General features: G+C 36.3%; 1 protein-coding gene across 6 annotated transcripts in view; it reads left to right on the top strand.

Moving 5' to 3' along the window:
- HIVEP1 (human immunodeficiency virus type I enhancer binding protein 1) overlaps positions 1-12,424 on the top strand; it is a 141,337-nt gene that overhangs the window by 4,050 nt on the left and 124,863 nt on the right. For 4 of the 6 annotated variants that reach the window (XM_023532271.1, XM_011362894.2, XM_023532270.1 and 1 more), the window contains exon 2: positions 2,908-3,050. In XM_023532271.1, the coding sequence (XP_023388039.1) occupies positions 3,011-3,050 (40 nt within the window). In that variant the 5' untranslated portion in view covers positions 2,908-3,010. Of the gene's footprint in view, positions 1-76; positions 188-232; positions 867-2,907; positions 3,051-12,424 lie in introns of those variants that run through there. The other 2 variants (XM_023532268.1, XM_023532269.1) reach the window with 2 other exon arrangements.

Below are 12,424 nucleotides of genomic sequence, written 5' to 3'. Positions count from 1 at the left end.
GGGGGGGCAGGACCACATCCCTTTCCGCGGGTGGGGGGCGTGCGGGCGCGTGTGTGTGTGTGTGTGTGTGTGTGTGTGCAACCGCCGACCTTGCAGAGGGGATGGCTGCGTGCGGGAGACACTTGCCACTTCTGGGAGCCCTCGCTGCGCGCGAGCGGCCCGAGCTGCGGTCCTGCGAGCTGAGCAGGTACGGAGGGACCTAGCCTCCCCACCTGCATTCCAGCCGCAGACGCATTTTGCAAGAGGGTGGGGGGTGAGGGAGACCAGGCCTCGGCTTCCCAACCTCCCGCCTTTGTGGCTTTCTTTTCCTTTCGTTCTTTGCGCGAAGTGCCTGTTTACTCCCAGCCACCTGGGTAGTTTCTTTCCGGGTTGGGAGTACGTGCCTGCAGCAGTTGGAAAGAGGGCGGTGGGTTTGGGCGCGGGTCGGCTCAGGCTCGCTTTGGGGTCGGGCTGGGGAAGGAGTTGCTGCTCGAGGGGTGGGGGCGCTGGTGGAGCTGGTGGTGAGGAGTCTCAGGGCTGCCGCGCTCGCCTCATCTTGTCCTGCTCTCCGCACCCACTCCGGGCTCCTTCCTGAGCTGGCACTTCCATTCTCCCCCCCCACCCCCCGCATGCGAAGTGCTTTGTTCAGTGCAGCGTTGCAGAGGGGTTTTCCCAGGCTCCGCCCTCCACATTCATTCATGTTTTTTCTCCCTGCAACTGTCTTTACGCTTTTTGATCGTGTCATGTTTTTGCTCCATGTAGTATTTCTTTCCTGTAAAGGAACGATTTGTCACTCGTCCTAGTTGCTACAGTGCTGCTGTCTCTGAACATACCCACTTCTCCACATACAAGGATTTAAACATGGGATGGACAGCTAGAGACAGTGGGTAGGCAGTGAATGGGGTAGCAGAAAGCTGTTATTGATCGGAAATTTGCATGTTTTGCATTTTATGCTCATCATCTTATGGGAATCACGTGACTATTACAATCGGAGTTCACGCTTTAAAACTTCCAAATATCGTGACCATTTTAACAGCTTTAAGTTTAACAAGGAACGTATTTAAGTATACAGTTTGGCCCTAACGTCTCTAAATTTTCTACTGAATCGGAAGCTACGTGGATCCGATGGTGGATGTCATTAATGTAGGGAGTTGAAGAATCATATCTTTTATAGATCATTCAGCATAGTGCTGGATGAAGTGTATACATAGTATTGGACCATCATGTTTTATATTCTTACTCATGCACTTAAAGAAAGCTACAAATATAAGATACTGGAGCTAATTGTAGTTTTCTTTCTTATTTGTTTTTGCTTATAATAAAACCATACATTTCGAAAATCTTATACTGGGATATTATAGATAGTCTTTCCCTTATAGGCTTTCTTAAGTAGAATTAACATTTGACTATTTTTGTGTGTCAAGCAGTGGCACATTGTTTATAACTTACACCCTATGAGGTGGATACTATTTCCTAGTTTTACAGTTGGGAAATCTGATCTTCAGAGAGGTTAAGTATCTTGAACAAGGCTACACAATAAGGGGTAAAGCCTGGCTTTGAGCTCATTCTGGTTTGACACCAAAATATGTAGTCATGACTTGTGCTCTACAGCTTCTTTAATAAAATCCTGAGAGTGGGTATTATCTCCATGGAGGAAATAAGCACTGCCAGTAACTGAGTCACGTGGTGCCACATTCCTTAGTTGCTGACCATGGACACGTTAATTAACCTCTCCCTGGCTTAATTTCTTTTTTTTAATCTATAAAATGGATAAAGGATAGACACCTTACCAGTTATTAGGATTAAATTAGGTAATGTGTAGAAAGTAAATAGGCACACAGCAGGTGCTCAGGAAGTATTCTTTTGTTTCTGCTACAGTACTGGATACAACAAAAATTTTAACCAAAGCATTTCTGTTCTATTTTTGTGTCTTTGCTTAATGATTAAAAATTTTATGTTTAACATCATCATAATGGGCTTTGCTTATCAGCCATATTGCAGGAAGTTAAAACTAAAATTTAGCTCAAGGATCCTTGAGAGTCTTGTGGAAAAGGAGACCAACATGCTGATTTGAGGAGAGAGATAATATTAGGTTTTGGATTATTATTGTCTTGGTATATTTTACTTTAGATCATCGTTTTTAAAATGTATAAATCAGGACAGACTAGGTTCTGCTGCAGTAACAAATAACTCCCAAACCTCAGTGACTTAAAACAACAGTCTCTCATGTTTGTTTTACATGATTATACTGGGTTAGTGGGAGCTCATCTCCATGATGTCAGACTCACTGTCTAGAACAGTGGCTGTCCCATGGCAAAGAGAAAAGAGCTCTGGATGATATTGCTTGGGTAACTAAGCGTTCCAGCGTAGAACCAATGTATGTCTCTTCCGCTCAGGTCATTAGCCAGAACCGGTCATACCTTTTAGCAAAACACAGGGAGGCAGAAAGTGCATTTCTTTCATGAACCTAGAAGGGGGAACTGGGATAATTTGGGAGTGTCCACAATAACAACTACATACATTAACTGAACTCAGTTAAACAAGTTGAATAAGATGTGGTTCATGTTCCCAAAGTTTATGTTTGGGCAGACATGTATATAATACAACATAACCCTTATATAGCCTGATGCTATATTTTAATTATACTTGCTATTGTTATTTTTACACAAGTCAGTGAATTTTTTCACTCTTCTTTGATAAAGGTACAGTGATTTTTTTTCCTGTTTTCTTAATGAGAAAGCCCAAATATTGGCAAAATGACATGTCCTGTGTTTAATTAAAAGTTAGTAAATAATCCTCTGCAGCAGTCTCTAGCTTGGTTACCTTTTGTTGAGTTTAGATTAGTGCTGTATTAAGCCATAACTTTTGAAGTGTCTTTTTTCTTTGAAAGTTCTAAAGTGTGATTTTTGTTTCTTTTTCTTTTTTCAGCAAATGGATTAATTGATGGACATTAAGTTTATGGAGCTACCTTTCTGTGACCTGCTCTTCCTACAGTTTCTAAGAAGAAAAAGGGGCCCCTGAATCAAAGAAGATGCCTCGGACTAAACAGATTCATCCCAGAAATCTAAGAGGTAAGGCTCTGCATTAAAGAGAAGTTAGGTTGACAGTAAATCTTTTATTAAAGTATCTACCTGCTGACAGGAATGGCACCTTGTTAGATGTTGACCTTGCTCCATGATGAGCTCCAGGAGCATTGGTTTCATTTTTCTTGTTCACTTCCACTTGCCTTGCACAATTCTTCTCTCTTTGGGGATGCATAATAAATATTTGTTGAACAAATTAATTGAATTTAACAAAATTACAGTGCCTTCTCAACCATTAGGTGGGGGAATTAAAGTCTAAGATTTACTATCTCTTAATGGGAACCATATTTGGAATAAGGGGTCTGAAATAAATGGTTGAATATTTTTTGCCAATTGGATCATTATCATTTTTTTTTACCCTTCCCTTATATTTCTTTTGAGATTAATTTTTGTGTTCTGTGTAATGTACTCTGTACATTAGAGGAACAAAAAGTGAAGACAGTTGTAGTTGACATTAATTCAGACCATTCTTTTTAGAACTCAGAGTTAAACTGACCTAGTTTTCATGAGGAAGTAATTGCTCAAAAATGTGTATATAATACATTTCTTACAGAGGTGCAAGAGTGAGTGTTTCCCCTTAACTGTGAGAAGATAAATAAGCTTAACTGTGAGAAGATAAATATTTTAGCCGATTGTTTTAAAAGATTTGTATTGTTCAAATGTGTTTTATCAACTGGGAATACCAATTATCTTTTATATTTAACTTTAGTAGATAAGTGTGTAGCATTGCTAAGCAGTGAACTGTTAAAGCAAATAATTTCAAACAGATTAAAGTATTTTATGAAATATTTACTATTACAGAAAAATTCTCAAGCTTGTGAAAGTAAAAAATGACTTAAAATCAAACTGGTGAATTAAGGATATTTCTTGGTGAAATAAATTCGGCCAGTCACTGTAAGGTGATAATTGAAAATGTGGTCAATTTTGTGTGCGGCCTGCTTGAATCTGGAAACAGTGCTTGTTCCTGGCCTAGAAAAATACTAGAATTCTCTGCTGGCATAGGTGGCTGCGTTGGTCCAAGTTCAGATTGACGATTATAGTACCAGTATTTAATGAGATGAGGATTTATACGGAGACTCTTAAGTGTTATGTGTCAAAGTCTGATTTTTCAGTCACATAGGAAATGTTGAAAATTGACTGTTTGCCTATCTCCCTTACTAGAATCTGAGCTCCCCAAGGTAGGGACTTTCTCTCATTTATGATTGTAGGCAGAGTCTCCATACTCTTGGTTGTCAGCTGAAGTGGTCATTTGGAGGCTTAGGCCCAGCTTTTATAATTCATCTGCCCAGAGAAGGTACCCTGTTCTAATATGTGCAAAGGCTGCCTAAAGGCCAACTAGTGCCCTGGCCCCGCACAGTTCCTGGCAGCTAATAGGAGCCCAGATATTTGTTGAAGGAGTGAATACATGATTGATCTGGAAGTATTATTCATTAGGTCATAAATATTAAATGTATTTTGTATTTAAAATACATACCATTGACCCATGAACAACATGAATTTGAATGGTGCAGGTCCACTTATACGCAGATTTTTTTCAATAAATACAGTAAACATTTTTGCTTTATGATTTTCTTAATATTTTCTTTAGCTTACTATATTTAAGAATACAGTACATAATACATTTAACATATAAAATGTGTTAATATACTGTTTATAATATCAGTAGAACTTCTGGTCAACAGTAGGCTGTTAGTGGTTAAGTTTTTGGAGAGTCAGAAGTCATATGTGGATTTTCAACTGTGAGGGCTGTTGTTGCTCCTAATCCCAGCATTGTTCAAGGGTCAGCTGTACTTTATAATTTAGATAACATAACTGTCCTGAGACATGCAGATTTTAAGACCATAGACTCATTTTCTTTCTGTACAACTCAACGTATTTTTTGAACAGCTTCTTGTGCCACTGTTTTAGGTGGTAGGGATAAAATGATAGTCAGACATGGACCTTGAAAGGAGTATGGAATTGAAGAGGGGAGGTGGGTAACCATATCACTGTGCTACTGTGGTGAAGGAAAAACAGAGGTTGTGAAGGGGTTCATTTTGGAGTGGGGCAGGGTAGTGATTTAGGGAAGGAAAAGTATCATCTGACCTAGGTTCTTAAGGCTGAGAAATTATCCAAGAAGCTGACAAAGCAGGTAGGAGCTTGCGAAGTAACTTGGGGAATCTACGCTACTCTGAGTTATTCTCCAGTACTAGAGCATAAAACTTTCTATTCAAGGGGGGCAAGGAAGGAGGGAGAGAGGTAGGAGACTAGAGTGAGAATTAGGAGGAATCAGATTGTGAAGGTCCATCAAATCTGAGGCTAAATTTAGTATGTACAATTATAGTTTTAATAGTTAAACTTGCTTGTTTTCTGAAATTATGTTTTTAAAATTTTCCAGGAGACCTTGAAATAAATTGGGTTCTGGCCAGTCAGTGAAAGTCTAGAAAATTGCTTGACTAAGGCAGTTATGAACTCCCAGCCACTAAAGAAAAGATCAGAATTGATTAGCATAAGACAGCCTACTAAAGTCATGTGGGTGGGACCTGCAGCCTTACCAAGCCCAGGGGAGAGGTCACCTGGACTGGGGAAGGTGGGAAGGGAGGTCTTCAAAGAAGGGGTGGTATCTGAGCCAGTTAGCTAGCTCACTCAGCAAAGAATGACAGGAAGTTGTTCATGTTGGAGAAACCTAGTAAGCCAAGGCAAGCACAAAGGCAAGAAAGTGCAAAGGTGTGACACTTTTAATGTAACTTTCTGGAATATGAATTTTACTTCAGGGAGAAAATGTATACACGTGTGTGTATTCACCTATTAAAGTATTATACAAAAAAGTACAATATCATGGATGAGTACAGAGAATTTGCATGGATTTTAAGTTTTGCATGTATAGACTAGGCCCCCATAAGGAGATGGAGTTTATTCTCTGATGTTAGAGTTTCTTCAGTGTAAAAGTATGAGAACTGATATGTTAAATGCAGGACATGAATTTGGGGCATGATTGAGACAGAGTTAGACCTGTTAAATGATCTGTTCAGTTTGTAGGACTGGGGTTTGTTGAATTCTAGTTTTTTTACCCTTGGCCATATAAATCAGAACTTTTGTCTTTGGTGCCTGTTTGCATGATGCAGATGGGTGGAGTTTAACACTGACATATCCTTTGCGAGGCTGAATAAGAATTTCAGAAGAACATTAGACATGCACTTGGTGTTCAAAAGAAAGGCTTTGTATGTTGCCCGAGGTCTCCAGGCCACTATGTGGCAAACTCCTATGTGTGGTTGTGATGACTGTGACAGGGCAATGCCGTCCTCCTTAGCACTCATTCCTTGCTGACCACTGGTCTCCACCACCTTTTAGGTCTTTGCTTGGGTAACATGGATTGGAGGAACTGGGGTCTTGCAGGGGTTCCATGTCAGTCTCCTTATGATAAAAGGCTATTTTTGTGCTATGCCAGTCATCATTGTGAAAATGTTTCAAAGCTTTGGAAAAAAAAAAAAATAGGTGTTAACCTATTTCAGTTGAATTTGGGCCGAGAGTTTCAAAGAGTCATTTAAGATTGAAAATCAGTATGGAAAATACTAAGTATTAATCTTTTGAAAAACATATTTTGAGAATTTGGTGTAGCTGTGTTTCATTTTTATTGGTTGAGTGCATTTAGCTCTGAACACACAGCAAAAAAATCTTAGTTTCCCTTACTGAGAACCAGCTTTATTATAATGTGAGAAGTAGCACTTAGGAAGGTGATCAGAGCGTAGCTGGAGAGCCACACATGAGGTCTATGGCTGCCCATTGTTTTATAAGATGAAGTCCTGAAGTCCAAATTTCTGAGTTGGGCTAGGACAAACTTTCCATGGTTTGATCTTCTTGTTCTCCAGTCTGTCTGATAAATAATCATTTGCCATTTCAGGAGCTCAGCATGCAAATCCAGTATTTATTTCTCTTCTTGCTTTTTTTTCTGGAAAGTCTCCTCCCTTTCCATTTACACTCTTGTTTTCTTACTCTGTGTGGGAGGTGTCTCTGCTAAAGATTTCACTTCTTTGAGTTTTTCCCCCCTTTTCTCCTTGTGCCCCACCCCACCCCCCAACGTATAGTGGGCCTCCACTACTTGTGTCTACAGGTGCCTTACTCCCCTTTTGATATTGCATCATAATTATTCTACAGCTCTATCTTAGCTGGATATAAATTATATGTCTAAAGAGAGTTTTAGCCATGTATCTGTACTCAACAAAAGAATATTTATGTCAGCTCTTTAGCAAACTAGAGGGTTAAAGTTGATTTGTTTTCATGAAATTTGTTTACATTTTGGAACCTTCAGTAGCAGATGCCTCTTCAGTAATTGGTGTTCTTCAGTTAAGAAACCTGTTATAATGCAGAGTTGTCTGAACAGATAAACTAAACATCCTCACTTTACATCATCAATAGGTTCTGCAACTTTAAGCAAAACTACAAATAATGAAACAGATTTTACCATAGGCTGATTGATATAAATGAGTTAGATTCCTATAGCATCTCATCAACATTATCATGAAACAACTTTGAACAAAACTAGGTTATTCAAGGATCCGCTATAGTTATTCTTAACTTTGTTTTGCATGCGATTTCGCCATAGGATTTCTAGAGTTTTTCTCTTGGTACTTCAATTAATATAAAGATAAAGTGTTTGGCTTCAGGCTATCAAGGACTGGCTCTGTGGCCTTGGGCAAGCTGGATTGTTGATTTCCTTGATTTCTTTGTCTGTAAACTAGAGATAATGCTTGAAGATTAGATGCTGTGTAAAGGATAAGTAAGCATTTGGCAAAAAGCCTGACAGGTAAACACTCAATACAGGGAGTCCTCACTTTCTATAAAAAACTGGTTTATATTAAACTCTTGGGTTGCATATGCTTTGCAAACGGGACAGGGAGGGATACCTATATAAAACATTTACTTGCATTTTGATGCTGCATAAAGTGCTCAGCTTTGATTACTGGTATGTATGTGTCTTTCTTGTAACTACTCAAGGCTTGAGATTTGGAAGAGATAGGTCAGTGTAGAAAGTAATTTTAGAAGGAAGATTCTTACTCACTGCTCTATCTCCTCAGTTTGTCCACTAAGCTCATTCAAACATTGCCTCATTTTTTTGACAACATTGAATGAAGTTAAACATAATATTTTGTCTGCATCTAGTTCTCAGGAAACTGATTGAGAGGTCTTCTATTTTATTATCATTGAACTGTTTTTAAAGTTTCCATATCATGATCACGTGTGATTGAAATGAAGTGCCCAAGTCATTGTTCTTTAAGTTCTGAGATGGTACCATGTCTCTATCCCCTGCTTCCCTCCTGTGTGAAGACCAGAGAAACCCAAATGAGTTTTCAGGATTAATATGAGTAATATAAATATTTTCATTTGCTATCAGTGTGTGGGCCCACTGCAGTGGTTGTTTTATAAAATCGTCTTTTGTTTTCTTGTTATGTGAGATTATTTTGTTGAGTTTATAAGTAGAATAGGTTTAATTTTGATGATTTTCAGATAGAATTCCAGCTGTTTATGCATTTTCACATTTGAATGTTAGGTCAGTAGTTCTGTGCTGATAGCCTCGAGATTTGAGACATCAGAAATCTTGTAGAGAATACAACCCCATAGCTTATTTTTTAAAAATTGTATATGATTGTAGTTAGGAAATAAGTAATAACTTAGAAAAAATGGTTTTTGATGCTGTAGGTGAAAAAGCTATTTGAAGGTATTAGGAACTGTCTTATAAGTAGCTATCATGATATTCAGTTTGACTAGGATAAAAATAGGAGAAAAAATTGAATATAGCATGCCTCCCATTTTTTTTTCAGATAATTATTTTTCAGTTCATGTTGAGAGCTTATTTGATGCTTTTTGAATGCTTATTAACCAAGTGCTTTTTTCTTTTTAGAAGCAAATATAAAATGTAATAACATGATTAATCAGAGTAATGATTTTATTTTAGAACATCTTTGCACAAAATATGTTCTGATGAGGTATAATTTTATCTTACTATACAACAGAAACAACATAATGTGCATAAAATCTCATATTACATACATACATTTTTAAGCTCCACATTTAGAATGCAATCTTGTTTGAACAAATCTAGGTTAAACTTGATTCTTGTGTTATCTGAAAAAATATTTTATGGATAAATTAAGTGCCTTATTTTTTTCATTCACATATTTGATCTTCTAAAAAGTTTAACAGTATTCTTTTGCTATTAAAAATGTGCCAATTATAAATGATGTTTAGGTAGTCTTATAAAGCAATTAGTGTTTATATTACTGTAAGCCATTATTTACTATAGCACAAAAACTCATGACCAAATAGACTCCTCTATTCCCAATACTCAAGTCACTCTTTCAGAAGAAAGGTATTGACCATTAGCCTTTAAGGCTTATATATAGTGCACATTGCATTAATTTTGGCTTTTTTTTTTTAAACTCTTTTTACAACCATTTCAGAAGATCCTTAGAAATTTTCTATGATGTGTTTTGTTCTAGAAAATATTCTAAGGATATGCTGCCATGCAAAAGTATTAAAAATATATAGTGATCACAAAATAGTTGACTTACTATATAATTAACTAGAATAGCAGTTGCTAAATGTGAAAGTGAACCATAGTAGTCTGAGAGTTATACCTACTTTATTGATGCAAAGCTTGATTTTTATGGTACTTAACGTGTTTATGTGCACATGATATTTCTGGGTGCCTGTATGATTAGAATATGAATTTACGTGAATATACTTATTGTTTTGCATTTTGAAGTGTGCTTATAGGTGCTTATCTTCCAATTCTTTCAGGTTGGCCAGGGAAGAAAAAGATAAAGATCATCAGATAACTGCTTAATAATTACAGTATCCAAAGTGACATAGATTAAACATACAATTGGTACAGTGATTGATAGTTTAAATAAAAATGAACTGAACTGATACACAGGTAGTTAAACGATGCCAGTGTACCAGGGAGGTTTCTCTTATGTTGCTAGTTTCTTATATGTCTCTCCAAGAGAATTATCCAGTTTTTACAGCTGAGAAGGACGGACTTTGTCATTTAGTTCATCTTCTTCACTTTACAGATAAGAAAGTTGGCCAGTGATGTTTAAGTGAATTGACTTTGAGCAGCCTGTTTGTTTCTTGTTTGAGATATTTGTGGTGTGGTCTTAAGAATTTTTTTAAATCACATTGATTCTCATATGTTATGGTTTGTTGTGGGCCTGTGACAAGAGGGAGGTTGTGTTATATTATTTTTGTGGTGATTTTTATATTATTTTAAATTTTTGTGTTATATTTATTTTTATGGTTGTATTTCTAAGTTGTCCATAGGTGTGTGTACTAGGCTCTATTCAGAGTGCTTTTTACATGTTTGCTTATTTAATCCTAAAAACCACGTAAGATAGGAACTATTATTGCCCCAATTTTATGGATGTGGGAATGAGGCACAGAGAGGTTGCCTTTTGCCCAGGATCCCACAGCTAGGAGTCTCCAGTGCCTTTGCTATTAACTATCATGCTTATACTTGTTAATGTTGATAGTAGAAAGAGCTTTCCTGATTCCTAAGAGCTTGGAAATGCTCTTCATTCCAGTTACAAAATGAAGCTTGTCAAGCGTACATAGCACACATGAGCCGAGGTTACTCCGGGAGGTCAGAATTTGAAGGATGGACTTTTTCACCCTCTAAGTCTTTAATTGTTGCAAATCCATTTGAGTTGTGTGTGTATACATTACTCCCAAGTTGGATTTGCTATCACAAATAATTGAGGAAATTTTCAAGGTCTTCAAGAGAGATAAAATAATTGTTCCATCATAGGTGTTTGCTTACATAATTTGCTGAGTAATATGTAGTCAAAAGTGAAGATGTCTCTTTTAAAATGGAGAGTGGCATTATTTAAACGGGAGTCTCAGCATAACAGTTGAAACTTTTTGGGCATAAAGGCTTAGAAACTTTCTTGGAAAACTAATATGAAAATATTAAAATTCTAAGTAAAATATAGAAGCAAACATTTTATAATTTTTTCCTCATGCATGAGATACAGATATATTTTAGATATATGTGAACTCTTTTGGGTTTCAGATGTAGATAAAGGGCAAGTGAAGAACTACTTTGAAGGGATCAGGGTTAGGAGATTTTATTAGTCTTCCATTTTAATTCAATGAGCAATGAATATGCTAACATACTGTGCTTAGAAATAAAACTCTATACCTTCTAAGAGTTTTAAAAATATCCCTGAACACATGAAAAAGATACAAGGACAATATAAAACAACAAATATGTAATTTCATATTAATATTACCGTTTCATGCTGTATGGAATTCTCAAAGGGAAAATGGAGCAAAAAAAAATCTGGGTGGGATAAAAGCAATCATTTTGTTGAGTTTATAAGTAGAATAGGTTTAATTTTGATGATTTTCAGATAGAATTCCAGCTGTTTATGCATTTTCACATTTGAATGTTAGGTCAGTAGTTCTGTGCTGATAGCCTCGAGATTTGAGACATCAGAAATCTTGTAGAGAATACAACCCCATAGCTTATTTTTTAAAAATTGTATATGATTGTAGTTAGGAAATAAGTAATAACTTAGAAAAAATGGTTTTTGATGCTGTAGGTGAAAAAGCTATTTGAAGGTATTAGGAACTGTCTTATAAGTAGCTATCATGATATTCAGTTTGACTAGGATAAAAATAGGAGAAAAAATTGAATATAGCATGCCTCCCATTTTTTTTTCAGATAATTATTTTTCAGTTCATGTTGAGAGCTTATTTGATGCTTTTTGAATGCTTATTAACCAAGTGCTTTTTTCTTTTTAGAAGCAAATATAAAATGTAATAACATGATTAATCAGAGTAATGATTTTATTTTAGAACATCTTTGCACAAAATATGTTCTGATGAGGTATAATTTTATCTTACTATACAGGAGAAACAACATAATGTGCATAAAATCTCATATTACATACATACATTTTTAAGCTCCACATTTAGAATGCAATCTTGTTTGAACAAATCTAGGTTAAACTTGATTCTTGTGTTATCTGAAAAAATATTTTATGGATAAATTAAGTGCCTTATTTTTTTCATTCACATATTTGATCTTCTAAAAAGTTTAACAGTATTCTTTTGCTATTAAAAATGTGCCAATTATAAATGATGTTTAGGTAGTCTTATAAAGCAATTAGTGTTTATATTACTGTAAGCCATTATTTACTATAGCACAAAAACTCATGACCAAATAGACTCCTCTATTCCCAATACTCAAGTCACTCTTTCAGAAGAAAGGTATTGACCATTAGCCTTTAAGGCTTATGTATAGTGCACATTGCATTAATTTTGGCTTTTTTTTTTAAACTCTTTTTACAACCATTTCAGAAGATCCTTAGAAATTTTCTATG

The sequence above is a fragment of the Pteropus vampyrus genome, unplaced genomic scaffold (assembly GCF_000151845.1).
Source record: "Pteropus vampyrus isolate Shadow unplaced genomic scaffold, Pvam_2.0 Scaffold80, whole genome shotgun sequence".
Taxonomy (NCBI): domain Eukaryota; kingdom Metazoa; phylum Chordata; class Mammalia; order Chiroptera; family Pteropodidae; genus Pteropus; species Pteropus vampyrus.
This window is presented reverse-complemented; position numbering and strand designations above follow the sequence as displayed.